The 17,796-nt window shown below is 41.0% G+C and overlaps 1 protein-coding gene across 1 annotated transcript; it reads left to right on the top strand.

The window, feature by feature from the left end:
• Positions 1–1,000: 1,000 nt before the first annotated feature.
• rwdd (RWD domain containing 4) lies at positions 1,001–11,208 on the top strand. Its single transcript, XM_061709758.1, has 7 exons — positions 1,001–1,204; positions 2,604–2,684; positions 2,828–2,937; positions 5,501–5,651; positions 6,717–6,825; positions 8,258–8,432; positions 10,701–11,208. The coding sequence occupies exons 1-6, from the start codon at positions 1,181–1,183 to the stop codon at positions 8,320–8,322; spliced, it is 540 nt and encodes a 179-aa protein (XP_061565742.1). The 5' UTR covers positions 1,001–1,180; the 3' UTR covers positions 8,323–8,432; positions 10,701–11,208.
• Positions 11,209–17,796: the final 6,588 nt, after the last annotated feature.

The raw sequence follows: 17,796 nt of genomic DNA, 5'->3' as shown, positions 1-17,796 counted from the left end.
TTCGTGAATAGAGTTGAAATGTGGAGAAAAAAGGCAAAATTTCAACTTTAATCACGAAATTTCGACTTTTTTCTCGAAACTGTATTTCAACATTAATCTCGACATTTCGACTTTTTTCTCAAAGTGCACAATAAAAAAAAATCTTCCACTCTCAATTTCTTTTCCTCTTGCATGGCCCTAATACTCTTCCGTAATATGCAGTACTGGAGTTGTAAAAAGAATCAGGGGGGATGGTGGATTTTATCATATGGGGACAGATAATTTGTGCTGATTACAGTACAACATGAGTACAACATAAAAAAATTTAAAAAAAATAAAAAAATAACTCACAAGGGCCTTCTCATATTAAATCTTCTTTCAACTAAAGAAAACAGTTTGAGGGATTTCTTTTCTTTAACAAGACTCAAGGACTTAAGAGCTTTAGCTCATTTCTCCAATGGGTCAAACACGGTTTGGTCTTAAAATATCTACATTTGTGAGTGAAGAACTTTCCCAATAACACCTAATTATTAAAGACAAAGTCCATATTCTTGTCTTCAACAAAAACAGCAAATATAACTGTCTTCACTGTTAAATGTAGCTCAATGTCCCTGGACTGAATCACAATGAAAGAAAAGATGTTGCAAAGTTTCAATTTCCCTTGCAAGCCTTTTATTATTTTAATATTGCTGATCATGGCTTACAGCTTAAGAAAACTCAAATATCCTATCTCAAAAAATTCGAATATTCTGGGAATCTTAATCTTAAACTGTAAGCCATAATCAGCAATATTAAAATAATAAAATGCTTGTAATATTTCAGTTGATTTGTAATGAATCCAGCATGTATGACATTTTTGTTTTTGTATTTGCATTACAGAAAATCACAATATTCTAATTTTCTGAGAAAGTCCTGTATTCGTTGGAGCTGTCGTTATTACCACCTACTTTCTTTTCCTACCAGTAGGTGGCAGTAATTCACCGATTTCATTGTTTGGCAACCGTTAATAAGAGCAGAAGAAGAAGACGAAGCGCAGGAAGAAGAACAGAAACAGGAAAACGAAGAAGAAGAAGAAGAAGAACAGTTGTGTGATATTATGAAGCTAGTCACATTTTAATGACATACATGGGTTGTTAACAATATAGTTGTTAGTTTGGATCTCTACATGCAAAGTATTTGATCTAGAAACCGAGGCGGAAGCATGACAGCAAACGAGGATCAGGAGGTACGAATGAATGGTGTTCCAGCTGCATGTTAAGGCTGATTTATGGTTCCGCGTTACACCGACGCAGGCCTACGGCGTAGGTTACGCGGCGACGCGCACCCCTCGCCGTAGGTTCTGCGTCGGTGTGACGCAGGACCATAAATCAGGCTTTAGATCGCCATGATTTTTAGTACAAATGTGTTTAAACTTTAAAGCTTTAAATAGCAAATATGTTTTCATATATGTCCTTATCCAGTGTACAATGGCATTGCAAAGCAAAAACAACAGTTAAAAAACCACAGGTTTTTCTTTCTAATCTCATAAACGATGACTAACAGGAAAAATGCCACATTAAACTCTCAAAAGTGAGTTGATTTGATAAAGTTTTACACAAACTACTGGCATCATAAACTGTCATAGTCATACTTACAAGTTTAGAACTCTGTTGTAAAGCATTTCTGAACCCATTCAGTTTATAAAAGTAGTTGAGTTGTAAAATAAAATCAGGGGGGACGGTGGATTTTATCATATGGGGACAGATAATTTGTGCTGATTACAAATAATATAATATATTACAAATAATAGCAGTGACCAAAACACCTGCAGAAATACTGCAGGAATGACATAGCAGCAGTTAAATGCAGCCTTCTGTAAGCTTTAAATATCCACTGGGCTTACATCAAATACATCAAAACACAACAATAAAAAACACTTTTCTGAACTTATCAATATGACTCTGTCCTTCACAGGATAAGTAACATGGATCACTGCAAAAACTCACAATCTTAACAAGAATATTTGTCTGATTTCTAGTTACAATGTCTCATTTTAGTAAAAAAATCTCATTACACTTAAAACAAGACTCATCACTGGAAAAAACAACAATTTTCACCTGTTTCAAGTAGATTTTCACTTGAAATAAGTAGAAAGATTTTTTTGCTTGTAATGAGAAGATAAATCTTAGAAGATTTTTCTACTTATTTCAAGTGAAAATTTACTTGAAACAGGTGAAAATGGTCAAATAAGTTATTTTTCTGGTGTTATTTTTCTGGTGATGACTCTAAATGTTGAAATAGCAGTAAAACCACATTCATTGATGAAATGACATAAGGGATGGAAAGGAGGGATGGCAGTTTTTACAGGGGGGATGATTTGGACCGTTTTTTATTTCAGGGGGGGATGATTTGGACCGTTTTTATTTCAGGGGGGGATGATTTGGACCGTTTTTATTTCAGGGGGGGATGATTTGGACCGTTTTTATTTCAGGGGGGGATGCCATCCCCCCTCATCCCCCCTCACCCCCCCTCAACTCCAGTACTGATTACAACATTAAGGTGCAGTGAGGAAGTGAATTGCTGATATTTCTAAATGATGTTTCAGACAGAATGACATCGTGACGTTTCTTCTCCTGTGTTTGCAGATGGAGCTGGAAGCTCTTCGCTCCATCTACGAGGGAGATGAAGGTTTCAAGGAAATCAGTCCGGTTTCTTTCCAGTTTCGAGTTAGTACAAGTCTCTCTTTCACGTGTCACTGTTCACACATCCTTTTAACCCAAAATCAAAGTTTCTGTTTCTCTTTTACAGTTTTCACAGATTGTTTTTAACAAATTCGGTTGTTTTTTTTTATTGTTATGTTGTCCACCAGATAGGAGACCTGGAGGACACCAAAGCGTTCATCCTGGACATCACGTGGCCAGAGTTGTACCCGGAGACGGCCCCAAACATCTCCCTGGAGGCTTTTTTCAACAATAGGATGTGAGTTTTTGAATATTTTATTTATAGCACATTTTTTTATACATACAGGTACAGTAAGTAACTTATAAGTACAAAATCAGTAAGACAAGACAATATACAGATATAGATGTTAATATTCCACTGCTTTACGGTAGTTCTAACCGTACATTTCCCAGGACAGGAAGATGTTACTCTGAAGAGCAAGCGTCCATCACATCCTAAGGTTTAACAGAACTGGGTTCCATATCTTGAGGGTTTATGAGGGTTCCCAGACAAATCCTATCTCAGTTTTTAGGATGTGAGTTTAAAGGCCCTGACACACCAAGCCGAAAATCGGCCGTCGGGCCGTCGATGAGCGTCTGTGCGTCTGTCGGGCTAGTTTCCCCGGTGTGTCCCGCACGTCGCCTCAGGTCGGCGCCCGTCGGCAGCTTTTCAGCCGATTCGCATGTGTAATCGGCGTCGGCCGTCGGTCAAACAGCTCACTCTGTGATTGGCTGTTCCCAGAAATTCCCAGAATGCTTTTCGTCGTCATTTGCGGACTGAATTAAAAAAAAAAAAAAAACATTAATAGCGAGAAATAAATAATTTACTTTCATAATATTCACTCAGTGAATGTACATAATCACTCGCTTGTCTTTTCAAACCGCGCCAGAATAAAGGCTGATTTATGGTTCTGCGTTACACCAACGCAGAACCTACGGCGTAGGTTACGCGGCGACGCGCGCCGTACGCCGTACCCTACGCCGTACCCTACGCCGTACCCTACGCCGTACCCTACGCCGTACCCTACGCCGTACCCTACGCCGTACCCTATGCCGTACCCTACGCCGTACCCTATGCCGTACCCTATGCCGTACCCTATGCCGTACCCTATGCCGTACCCTATGCCGTACCCTATGCCGTACCCTATGCCGTACCCTATGCCGTACCCTACGCCGTACCCTACGCCGTACCCTATGCCGTACCCTATGCCGTACCCTATGCCGTACCCTATGCCGTACCCTATGCCGTACCCTATGCCGTACCCTATGCCGTACCCTATGCCGTACCCTACGCCGTACCCTACGCCGTAGGCTCTGCGTCGATTTAACGCGGAACCATAAATCAGCTCCGGAGCCGGCAGGCAGAAAATCCCAAAATTTTCGGAGCAAATTTCTTAACAGGCGTAGCTACAACTGTTAGATTTCATCTATTAAACCAACATTTATCTTCCTAAATGATTTATTTCAGCCAGCAGTAATTCTCCACAGAGTTTTGTTTGTCTGTTTTGATCAGATCTGTTCTGGTCAGAGTTTTGTTTGTCTGTTTTGTATTGCACTTGTGTTTTCTCAATAAAGCTTTGAAAAAAAGCGCTGTCCTCCTCCTTGAGCCGCTGAATACAGACTAGCGCTGCCTGCTGGTATGGAGGGGAATTACCTCTCACGCATGCGCAGAACGTACGTGCTAGTTCGCCGTCGGGTGTCGTCTTTGCGGTGTGTCTAGTGAGCCCGACAGAGCCCGACACAGCCGACGCGAGCCGACACAGCAGTCAATGATGGAGAGTAGTCCAGAGTCTGTCAAGCAAATTCAGCTCATGATGCTCCCTCAACCATATTTCGCTAAAAGCGACAAAAGGGAAATAAAAATAAAGTGGAATCTTATTCCGGTGTAACTGGGAAGGTACTTTCTCTGCATAGGCAAAGAAAGGTCCCCACATTTCAGTAAAGTCTAGATCCCAGCCGACTCAGCAGCTTAGAACCTTGACAGAATAGATACAGAAAAGTATCTACTCGGCACGTTAGACCCCCAGTGGGAAAGAACCAAACCGAGTGGAGTGGGGCTGAGTAGGTTCTAGTGGAAAAGCTCCTTAGATGAAGATCTGATTACATTCGATACCAAATTGATGCATGATTTTTCTTGCTGCTGTCGTCATCACAAGCAGACGCACCGCTTCAATTCAGCTTCATCTCTATTTTTCTAGGCCCGTTATACACGTAAGCATTCATCACATGGCACGTTCTGTAGTTTCTGTAACCTTATTACAGAAGGTTTGTCGCCTGCTGAACTTCAGGCATAATTCTTTTGGTGTCACCCTTGTTTTTACTCTACAGGACTGTCTCAGAAAATTAGAATATTGTGATAAAGACCTTTTATTTTCTGTAATGCAAAAATGTCATACATTCTGGATTAATTACAAATCAACTGAAATATTGCGAGCCTTTTATTATTTTAATATTGATGATCATGGCTTACAGTTTAAGAAAACTCATGATACATACATGAATCCAGAATGTATGACATTTTTGTTTTTTTAATCGCATTACAGAAAATAAAGAACTTTATCACAATATTCTAATTTTCTGAGACAGTCCTGTAAAACAGTTATGTCTTTAGTTTTGACTTCAGGCTATAATAAGAATGAGTGAAGAGGTTAAAGGGCAGAGCCAAGTGGTTTCTGTACTTGTTTTGGAAGACAACGTCGCTGTGAACACTTCCTTTTTTCATTTATTTTTCCCCGGGTTTTTGCTTCTGTGGTTACACACCTCTGCTATTCTCGGCTACAGTTCTTCTTTGTTTCATTTCTATTTTGCTGATTTGAAAACAGCTCTGCGGAGACGAAGCGTGTGATCCTGCTCAAGCTGGAGGAGCAGGTGGAGGCCAACTTGGGCACGGCCATGATGTTCACCCTGTTTGAGTGGGCCAAGGAGAACCAGGACGAGCTGATGGAGAGCCACAAGCCCCTGGTGACCGCCGTGGTCAGTTCACCGCTCCTCTCTCCTTCTTTAACCTGTCTCACTTCCTGTTTACAGTAAACCAGCAGCAACAGCTGCACTGACTCTGCTTTTCAAGCTTTTCTTAATGCCCTTTTCTAGAAACAATAGTCAGTAGTTGTTATATTTTGGTTTCTTTAACGTAGAAGCTGGAAACATAAATGATGCTTTGCAAGACCTGATAGTGCCTTATGTTCCTGTCAGAGCTCTCCATTCTCAGGGTGCAGGTTTACTCGTAGTTCCTAGAGTATCTAAATGTAGATTTGGAGGGCGGGCGTTCTGCTATCAGGCACCATTACTTTGGAACCAACTTCCAATCTGGGTTAAGGAGGCTGACACCACCTCCACCTTTAAAACTAAACTTAAAACCTTTCTGTTTAGTAAAGCCTATAGTTAGTGTTTAGTAAACCTCTAGCTGGTGTTGGTAAATCTCTAGGTAGTGTAAACTCTAGTGTGTTAGAGTCAGTAGTCATAGTTGCAGCTATAGAACAACGGTCATCCCATTGCTGCTTCCACCTGCCTGCGCCCCCCCCCCCCCCCCCCCCCTCTGGTCATCCCGCTGCTGCTTCCACCTGCCTGCGGTCCCCCCCCATCCCCAGTCATCCTGCTGCTGCTTCCACCTGCCTGGGCCTCACCCCTCTCCCGGTCATCCTGCTGCTGCTTCCACCTGCCTGCGGTCCCCCCCACCCCCGGTCATCCTGCTGCTGCTTCCACCTGCCTGCGGTCCCCCCCACCCCCGGTCATCCTGCTGCTGCTTCCACCTGCCTGCGGTCCCCCCCACCCCCAGTCATCCCGCTGCTGCTTGCACCTGCCTGGGCCCCCACCCCCGGTCATCCCGCTGCTGCTTGCACCTGCCTGAATTGACTTGAATGGTGCAGGGAAACTTTGGCCTAGATGCATCTTTTCTATCTCCATGTCAAATACCTTTTTTATGAGTATTGTTTGCAGGATGTAGCTACCGCTCACATTTTAGACATGGTAGAATACATTAATCAGGTTTGTGGATTGTTTTGCGGATTGTTTTGCAGTCATTGTTTCTCTGTGTTGCAGACGCTGACGTCCAGCAGCGAGGTGACGACCACCGCCCTGACGGGGAAGAAGAGGGAGAAGAAGGAACAGCTGACTAAAGCGCAGAAGAGGAGAATCATCAGCAGGACAGGTGCAGCACCATCGTGTTTTACTGAGAGGTCGTTTAAACTAAGACCAAAAAAAAAAGAAGGAAATTATGAGAATAAAGTCTTAAAATTGCAAGAATAAAGTCATAATATTATGAGAATAAAGTCGTAATATTACGAGACTAAAGTCGTAATTCATGAGAACTCTAACAGGAAGAGCACATCCATCTTTTGTGGAAGAGGAGCTGTCTGGTATAGTATAGTATAGTATAGTATAGTATAGTATAGTATAGTATAGTATAGAATACTAGCGGTGGTTCCATCTGCTGCCATTCAAAGAGGTTTTGTTGTTTCTCAGGAAACAATGAGGACGATCAGAAAGATTTTCCACAAAAGACGCAATTTCTTCCAAGTCTGTGGTTCTTTCTTCCAAATAGACGCGGTCGTTTGCACAATCATTTTAAAGTCCTTATACTGATAATAATTCAATGCTGATGTGCCAAAAGTATTTCCTTATTTGTCAAACCGATACCAAAATATAACGTCACAAGATGCTCAATATTCCTCATTTTAACACAGAGAGAAGAAGCTCTTCCTGTTAGAGTTCTAGTAAATTACCACTTTATTTTAATAAATTACCACTTTATTCTTGTAATATTACGACTTTATTCTCGTAAATTACCACTTTATTCTCATAATATTACGACTTAATTTTCATAATATTACGACTTAATTCTCGTAATTTTACAACTTTATTCTCGTAATATTACGAGAAATAAAGTCGTAATACTACGGCTTTATTCTCGTAATATTACGGCTTTATTCTCGTAATATTACGACTTTATTCTCGCAACATTATGACTTCATTCTCGTAATTTCCTTTTTCTTTTCTTCTTACTTTGGCCCTAATCCTCCGTCGTAGTACTAACATGTATTGAGCGTGTGGTATTTGTACATCCAGCAGAGGGCGCAGCACAACAGCTGTTCCTTATGCAACACTTGCACACTTTAACTGTTTAAAACCATTTAAAACAAAAGCTATTAAAATGAACACTATGAGAAGGAGGCTTCTGTTCCACTTCTCCATATTTGTGTGTTATAAAGGTGCTTAAACACCATTTGTTTGTATTGACCCGAGTTTAAGTCAAAGTAAAAAGGCGATTTGTGTCTTTGAATTTTTTCAGCAATATTAAAATAATAAAAGGCTTGCAATATTTCAGTTGATTTGTAATGAATCCAGAATGTATGACATTTTTGTTTTTTTTTAGTTGCATTACAGAAAATAAAGAACTTTATCACAATATTTAAATTTTCTGAGACAGTCCTGTCACACAAGGTGTGAGAAACTTTCAAATGTCTAATCAGCTCAGATCAAAACTGATAGGGCCATTATCGGACCGATACCGATCGGTTGCCGATTGATCGGTGCGTCTCTTATTTCAAGCTGGCACATGAAATAAAGCCTTTTTCTTCCAGATCATAAGGGGGAGCTGCCCCGAGGCTGGAACTGGGTGGACGTGGTCAAGGTAGGTGTTTCCTGAACTCCCTCCACACGCTGCTGAACTTCATCCTCTCTGCAGTCTGATTACTGACTTTGTGACCCGTCTCTTCTCTCCCCCGGGGTGGCTGCTGCTTCATCACACTCCAGCATGTAAGTACAAAACATCCATGTACCTATAGGGCTTGGTTGTCTTGACGTCATTACCTGGCGGAGCCGCCATGTTGGATGCTACCTGAGCAGCTCTTCAGACCACTGCACTGTGTACAGACGTGCTCCCTCTTCGTTGTGTCTTACACCGTGTCCTCACTGCATGCGACGCGAGCGAGCGTCGGCGTCAAAAACAATTCCATTGCTTTATTTTTTATTGCACTGTCCATACTGGTTGCGAGCGGCGCAGCGCGGCGCAGCGCGGCGCAGCGCGGCGCAGCGCGGCGCGATGTGGTTCGCCATTTTGAGCTGGACATTTGTCGGACACCCTGCTTCTTTTTTCTTCCTGTCGCTCGCGTTGAAAGCCGGTTGAAAGCGCTGTAGGAAACAGTCATTTCAATACAAAAACCTCAATAAAGTGGCAGCTGCTGGAGGGAGATCACCAGGGAGCTGGAAGGTTCTGATAAGATAATAAGATATAATAATAATAAGAATCTTATTAGGGCTCAATTTGTGCCGGATCCTGCCGGAACAAGATCCAGTACCGATTTGATCGGATCCGGCACCTCCTTTTATCCATATTCTCTCTGTGTTTTATTTCTCATTGAAGTTACTCATAGATCGCCTGTTTGTCTATTTCGGATGCATTTAATCAGAAAAAAGAGAAGAAGGCCCTTTTCTCTGCGCTCCCGATCTCCTGAGCTGTGCGTCCCATTTCTTTCTACCACTTTACTGAGGTTTTTGTAGTGAAATGAGGAGGTATCATAGAGATAACTTCTCATTTCAACTAACTGGATCAGCCGTTCCTCATCATGACTGTTTCCTACAGCGCTTTAAACTGGCTTTTAACTCGAGCAACAGGAAGAAAATAGAAGAACATTTAAATATCACAATATCAAGCTTGATTTCTGTTTAGAAAGTACAAACGTAGGAAGATTACAAGTACTCACCCATCTTTTACTTGTCTCTTTACTCTTTTAGGAGTTTCTTTCAGAAGCGCACAGGCGGGTAGTGCAGTGAATAAAGGCTGATTTATGATTCCGCGTAAAATCTACGGCGTAGCCTACGGTGTAGGTTACGCAGCGACGCGCACAGTTCGGTGAGTGTCGCCGCGTAACCTATGCCGTAGGGTCTGCGTTGGTGTAAGGCAGAACCATAAATCAGCCTTTTAAAAAGAGAGTTTCAGCTGTCAATCAAAATAACGTGGGGGACGATGACGCGTTCAGTGTGGACAGAGAGCGTCCGATGCCACGCAGTGCGACGCAATAGTCGGACACTGGCATGCAGTTAGGACACGGTCTTAGCCTACCGGTACTTGTAATGGTTACTTTCCGTTATTCTGTAACCATGGTAACCCGATGCTGTGTTGTGGCTGCAGCAGCTCCTCGTAACAGACGTGGGGAAACGATCAATAATGGTTTAAATTTTCACCGCTTTCCTGCTTGGAGGCAGAACCACGGAGGCCGAGTATCTGAGATAACAGAGTAAAAGAGTCGTCGGCTGTAAAACGACCAAACATAACCTTCCTCACATGATCACAAACTAACACGCACACGATCGGGGTCGGATCATTCATACAGGTTTTATTCCCCACTTCTCCAGCTAAACGCAGTTGCTGGCCAGCTCTCTGCTGTGCGATTAACCCCAATCTTCAGATAAAACTAGTTTGTTGAGGAAAAGATATTAACTCTATTTGTATCTGCAGAGGAAAAAAATAATCCCACAAGGAAAACAAAAATATTGCTCACGCCTCGGAGCCTCTTCAGCATAATATAGCAGTCAAAGAAAAAAAGTAATACAAGTAATACAAAACATGTACTGTATGTTGTACTATTATACTAATTTATTGAAACACATGGCGAGTCAAACATTTACCAAAGCAGCTGCCAAACACTCCTAAACAAGGTAGTAAGACGTGGGTTGTGCAAAACTGCGGCAGTAAATCCTTCTAAAGAGTGCAGCTCTGACGAGGAGCTCCACTCTTTAGTAGGGATTTCATATGGATCCAAACCGTATTTTCTCCATATACCGCTCCCTGGCTTCCTTGTTTAAGGTATCCCGGTAAATTCCAGTTGCTTTCCGGCATCCAACATCTTTTTTTTGTGATCCGTCTGTTCACTTGGTGCTACTACCCTGCTGTTTGTTTACACTCACGAGGCTGCCAACATGGCCGCCGCGTCCCAGAATGCACCTTGGTGACCAAGCCCTATTAGGTTCTTTCTTCTTGGATTTGAAACGGCCTGTGAAATGTGACTGTTGTCTCTGCTGCAGCTGAGTAAAACGGGAGGGAAGGAGGAGGACTAGAGGAATCTGCAGAGGTGTCAGCGTGTTGCAGCGGTGGCTGCTTCCCCTACAGACGCCTTCACGTTCCAGCAGAGCCTCACGTCCCGCTCTGCTGCTGCTGCTGCTGCTTCCACCGTAGAAAAACCAAAGCAGGGGCTGCAGAAACACAAACACACCGGCTCCTAGGGGATTTCTGAGCTTATTTCCTGGTGTTTGTGCACAGAAGTCCGGGGAACAGAAAACTGCTGTTAGGATTTGGTTCTGGTGTTTCCTGGCTGTAGTCGCTGCTGCTAGACGGTTGTTGTTCCACAGGAACCCGGAGCGGCTGCTTAAGACCCTTCTGTTACTTTAAGGTACCGCGTGACTTTGAAAAGATTTTTTTAAATGACATAGAAAATGTTACTCTTCATTATTTTTATTTTGATAAAGTAACTTTTTCCCCTGTGAAAACGGTAATCCTTCAATTTTATATGTAAATAAAATGGATTTTGTTTCCGCCGTTTGTCCGATGTCCTTTTGTCATTTACTGATTATTTTTGTCAATTTTACATAAGTTTGTGGATTAGGGGTGGGACGATACGGGCAACTCACGATTCCATACTGTGGCGATATGTGGCCCACGATAATTCAATTCAATTTTATTTATATAGCGTCTAATACAACAGATGTCTCTAGATGCTTTCCAGAGATCCAGAACATGAACATAAACCCCCCGAGCATTTATTACATTAACAATGGCAGGTAAAACCTCCACTAGTGGGAGAAAAACCTTAAGCCAAACAGTGGCAAGAAAAACTCCCCTTTAGGAGGGAAGAAACCTGGACCAGGACCTGGATCATAAGGGGGGACCCTCCTGCCGAGGGCCAGACTGGGGGGGACGTCAGCAGCACAGCAGGCAGGTGGAAGCAGCAGTGGGATGACCAGGGGTGGGGAACGCAGGCCAGTACGCATCTCCCGAAGCTCCGGCCCAATCATCAAGCCCCAGGTTAGGTGCAGGGTCGGGGAAAGGTTGAGAAGGGGCAGGGCCAGGGAGAGGAGTCTTGACGGACAAATCTCTCCCCGCCTGACCGGGCCGTTATCCTGCCCCTCTCACTCCCACACTGCAGGATCCAGTGTTGTGCATTCAGAGATGCTTTTCGCCACCAGCAGAAAATGCTGCACCATGTACAAAAGAGAAAAAAGAGAAGAAAGGGGGGGCCAGCACAAGAAACTACAGGAGCGACTCTAACACACTAGAGTTTACACTAAATAGAGATTTACCAACACCAGCTAGAGATTTACTAAACACTAACTATAGGCTTTACTAAACAGAAAGGTTTTAAGTTTAGTTTTAAAGGTGGAGGTGGTGTCAGCCTCCTTAACCCAGATTGGAAGTTGGTTCCATAGTAATGGTGCCTGATAGCAGAACGCCCCCCCTCCAAATCTACATTTAGATACTCTAGGAACTACGAGTAAACCTGCACTCCGAGAACAGAGAGCTCTGCCAGGAACATAAGGCACTATCAGGTCTTGCAAATAATGCAGAGCTAAGCCGTTTTGGGCTTTATACGCAAGTAATAACATTTTAAATTGGATTCTGAATTTTACGGGTAGCCAATGGAGCGACGCTAACACTGGAGAGACGTGGTCTTTCCTGCTGATTCCTGTCAGCACTCGTGCTGTTGCATTCTGGATCAGCTGGAGCCTATTCAGCAAATTACTTGGACATCCTGCTAACAACACATTACAGTAATCCAGTCTAGAAGATACAAATGCATGAACTAGTTTTTCTGCATCACTCTGCGAGAGGATTTTCCTAATCTTTGCAATATTACGGAGATGGAAAAACGCTATTTTACAAACCTGATTAACATATGGTTTAAACGACAAATCCTGGTCGAAAACAACACCAAGGTTTCTCACAGTTCACTCAGTTACTCACACACACCCACACACACTCACACACACACTCAGTTACTCACATACAAACAGAAACACGTAAATATAAGCAGCAACCCAAATTAAATGTAGACGTTAATGTGGACAAATCAAACAAGAACAATTATTTGTCTTGTTTCTCTGTTTCCTCGTCATGATTTAAGACGGAATCACAAGTGAATGAAATCAAAAGTAGTTTAGTTAGTCCCAACCCTCTCAGAAACAGCAGCGTGTGACTGAGTCTGGATGAACTCACGTCTGCGTGTCATGCGTTTGATTTACGGTAAAAGAGTTCTAGAAAGCCCTTTAGTCAGCACGTTCATTCATTAACTTGCACATTTGCTAAACTTCTCTGTCTCCAGTTCTACTTAGAAGAACAGCGTTAGTTCACATAAAACATTCTTTACATCCAATCAAAGGAATCTATTTATTAAATAGATGTTTGAAAATAAGAGCACAAGCTGTACTATCTTAACCTTGACAGAAAGAAAGCGCAACTTATTATTTGGCTTAATATAAAGTATAATATAAGGTCACAGTTTCTTTCAGTTTATATTTCACCATTAGAATAATAAAAATGTCACAATTAAAAAAGGTATTCGGTTACAAGGATCGCTCATGAAAGACAATCATTTTGCAGTAAATAAGACTATTAAAAACTCCTTTATGACACAGAAGAGAGTTATCTTGAATCATTAACATCCTTGATTTCCTGTGTTAGTGAGGTTTCTGAGGTTTCTGAGCCGTGATGAGCATCAGGAGTCATGATGACCTGTAGCTGGAGATAACAGGAGATAACAGGAGATAACAGGAGACTAGAAGTTCCTGCAGGTTTGATACGGGATGTTGAGACTGGACCTGCTGTGGTGAGTTGTTTCTGTTTTTACTAGTCTTTGACAACTTGAATGTAACATCAGCGTGAGCAGTACTTGAGTCGTAAAAAAAATCAGGGGGGATGGTGGATTTGATCATATGGAGACAGATAATTTGTGCTGATTACAAATAATATAATATATTACAAATAATAGCAGTGACCAAAACAGCTGCAGAAATACTGCAGGAATGACATAGCAGCAGTTAAATGCAGCCTTCTGTAAGCTTTAAATATCCACTGGGCTTACATCAAATACATCAAAACACAACAATAAAAAACACTTTTCTGAACTTATCAATATGACTCTGTCCTTCACAGGATAAGTAACATGGATCACTGCAAAAACTCACAATCTTAACAAGAATATTTGTCTTATTTCTAGTTAAAATGTCTCATTTTAGTAAAAAAAATCTCATTACACTTAAAACAAGACTCATCACTGGAAAAAACAACAATTTTCACCTGTTTCAAGTAGATTTTCACTTGAAATAAGTAGAAAAATCTGCCAGTGGAACAAGATTTTTTTGCTTGTAATGAGAAGATAAATCTTGTCCCACTGGCAGATTTTTCTACTTATTTCAAGTGAAAATGTACTTGAAACAGGTGAAAATTGTCAAATAAGTTATTTTTCTGGTGTTATTTTTCTGGTGATGACTCTAAATGTTGAAATAGCAGTAAAACCACATTCATTGATGAAATGACATAAGGGATGGAAAGGGGGGATGGCAGTTTTACAGTGGGGATGATTTGGACCGTTTTTATTTCAGGGGGGGATGATTTGGACCGTTTTTATTTCAGGGGGGGATGATTTGGACCGTTTTTATTTCAGGGGGGATGATTTGGACCGTTTTTATTTCAGGGGGGATGATTTGGACCGTTTTTATTTCAGGGGGGGATGATTTGGACCGTTTTTATTTCAGGGGGGATGATTTGGACCGTTTTTATTTCAGGGGGGATGATTTGGACCGTTTTTATTTCAGGGGGGGATGATTTGGACCGTTTTTATTTCGGGGGGGATGCCGTCCCCCCTCATCTCCAGTACTGGTTGCACCGATGTAATAACATTGTTTTTTGGATGACCAAAATAAACAAAAAAAAAGTGAGTGTCCTGAAAGGTGCCTTATTATTATTATTATTATTATTATTATTATTATTAATAATAATAATAATAATAATAATAGTACTACTACTACTACTAATAATAATAATAATAATAATAATAATAATAATAATAATAATAATAATAATAATAATAATAATGTGTCCTCTCTCCACTCCTCTACATCTTGTACACAGATGACTGCAGATCCTCCTGTCCCTGTCCCCTGTCCTCTCCGGCCAGAGACGACACCGCGGCTCAGCCCTGCAGGACTTTGTGGAGCGGTGTGGCAGCTCCTGCCTTGAGCTTAACATAAATAAAACAAAGGAGATGATCGTGACTTTCTCACATAAACAGAGACAGTTAGGAGAAGCCGTCACCATCATCATTCAGGGGAAACCAGTAGAGGGCCGGAGCTTCGGGAGCTGCATGCTGGCCTGCGGTCCCCCCCTCTGGTCATTCCGTTGCTGCATCCACCTGCCTGCGGTCCCCCCCTCTGGTCATCCCGTTGATGCTTCCACCTGCCTGCGGTCCCCCCCTCTGGTCATCCCGTTGATGCTTCCACCTGCCTGCGGTCCCCCCCCTCTGGTCATCCCGTTGATGCTTCCACCTGCCTGCGGTCTCCCCCTCTGGTCATCCCGTTGATGCTTCCACCTGCCTGCGGTCCCCCCCTCTGGTCATCCCGTTGATGCTTCCACCTGCCTGCGGTCTCCCCCTCTGGTCATCCCGTTGATGCTTCCACCTGCCTGCGGTCCCCCCCTCTGGTCATCCCGTTGATGCTTCCACCTGCCTGCGGTCCCCACCTCTGGTCATCCCTCTGCTGCTTCTACCTGCCTGTATATAAGGATATAAGGAATGGGAATTCAGTTATTCACAGGTTATACAGTATTTTTTTATTTTGTCAGTAAGCATGTTGGACTACTAATTTATGACAAAGTCCCTCTAAAAAATGTGACAGGAAAAAGGTGAAACAGGACGGGGGGGCGGGGGAGACTTCACTAATAAAACCAAGTTGGATTTTCAACATCGTCATATTATATTGTTTAGCCAAAAATAAATACATTACCTCTTCACTATCCATCCTGCAAACGGCCGCTGAAAACAGAAAAGTAGTTTTGAAAGTCCGTCCCGTCTTATTTATTTATTTATCACATGACACTGGACGGCTCATCCGGGCGGCTGTACAGACACTGCAGAATCTGGTTGCTTTCCTCCTTCTCTGAGTTGGCAGGCTGAGGGGAGACACTCACACTCACCATCTAATACAGGACTGTCTCAGAAAATTAGAATCTTTATTTTCTGTAATGCAATTACAAAAACAAAAATGTCATACATTCTGGATTCATTATAAATCAACTGAAATATTGCAAGCCTTTTATTATTTTAACATTGCTGATTATGTCTTACAGTTTAAGATTAAGATTCCCAGAATATTCTAATGTTTTGAGATAGGATATTTGAGTTTTCTTAAGCTGTAAACCATGATCAGCAATATTAAAATAAAAGGCTTACAATATTTCAGTTGATTTGTAATGAATCCAGAATGGATGAAATTTTTGCATTACAGAAAATAAAGAACTTTATCACAATATTCTAATTTTCTGAGACAGTCCTGTAATACAAGACCTATGATTCTTTTACTTTGAAATGTTTTTTAAACCCCCCCACCACCAAAGTCATATTCCCTCACTTAAGCCATTATTAGTTCATTTCAAAAAGTAAACAATTTCTCAATTTCTCTCTAGCTGACAAACTGCAATGGCTTTTATAATATTGTTTTAGCTATTTTTTTTTGTAAAATGTAAAAATAAAATTAGCAAAAATGTGTGGATGAAATAAAAGTGACGACAAAGACAGAAACTCGTTTTTTTGCAAATTTCACAACAAATGAAAATCGAACCCACATAGGAGTAATTCATGTTCTATCAGCTATAGAGAACAAGGTAGTGCCGAAAAACTAAATATATCCCCCTCACAAAAATAATAAAAATAGAGACACATATTTTCTCATCAACAAAACAAATTTAAAATTTTTCAAATAACAAAATAACATATTTTAACCATTTTTCAGACAATAAAATAACATTTGAACCATTTTTCAGACAATAAAATAACTGAAAAAAATCTGAAAAATGGTTCAAATATGTTATTTTGTTATTTGAAAAATTTTAAATATGTTTATGTAAAATATGTTTTGTTGATGAGAAAATATGTTTCTCTATTTTTCTTATTTTTGTGAGGGGGGTATATATTGTTTTTCGGCACTACCTTGTTCTCTATAGCTGATATAACATGAATTACTCCTATGTGGGATCAATAAAGTTCTTATTTTTGCCATCTGAGAAAATGAAATATATTATATTTGGTGCCTAACTGTTTCCCAAGTATATTACAAATTTCACAACAAATGAAAATGGAATGGCACCTGAGTGACAAGTGTTTTAATGAATTTAAAAATGTACACAACAGTGAAAGAGAACCACCGAAAACACAAACGTGACACTCTCTTCTCGTGCTCGTCCACAATCAGCTTCTAAATTAAATATGAGTCTCTTATAAACATATTACATTTGTAGACCATCTTCTACAAGCCTTTACCGTATAAAAAGAGTTTAGACACAGATTCAAAGTACAGAATACTCTTAAGAATTTCAAAAACAAAGAACGATACAGCTCGGCCCCAAAGTGAAGAAAGTAATGAGCATTAGGAGGAATATTTTTAGTAGGCCCTTAATTCACAAAGTAAAGGTATAATATATCTGAGGATGCTTTCATTTTTATGTCCCAAAAAAAGAAAGAAATAGAAATCACAGCATGACAGCTTCAAGTGAGTGATTGAGCAGCTGGAGCCGTCAGAACAAATCCATCAATGTTTGCTCTTGATTTAATCATAAGTGCTGCTGCTTTGTAGCTCCTAGAATGGAATAATCTCCTGAAAATGTAATAACGCCTGAAAATGTAATCAAATGTTCACTTAACTCAATCGAAAAAGTAATAAAATCCAATAATGTAATAACTTCACCAATAATGTAATAAAATATCCTGACTGATATTGTAATAACATTTTTACCGATAATGTAATACCTTATTATGTTATTGGGAATTTATTACATTTTCAGGTGGGTCTTTTTTTTTTCTTTTCCAAAACTGATAATGTAATACTTGACAAATAATGTAATAGTTCATTTTCAGTC

Source organism: Cololabis saira, chromosome 20 (genome assembly GCF_033807715.1).
Source record: "Cololabis saira isolate AMF1-May2022 chromosome 20, fColSai1.1, whole genome shotgun sequence".
NCBI classification, from domain to species: domain Eukaryota; kingdom Metazoa; phylum Chordata; class Actinopteri; order Beloniformes; family Belonidae; genus Cololabis; species Cololabis saira.
The sequence above is the reverse complement of the archived record's forward strand: the minus strand, read 5'-3'. Positions and strand labels throughout refer to the sequence as shown.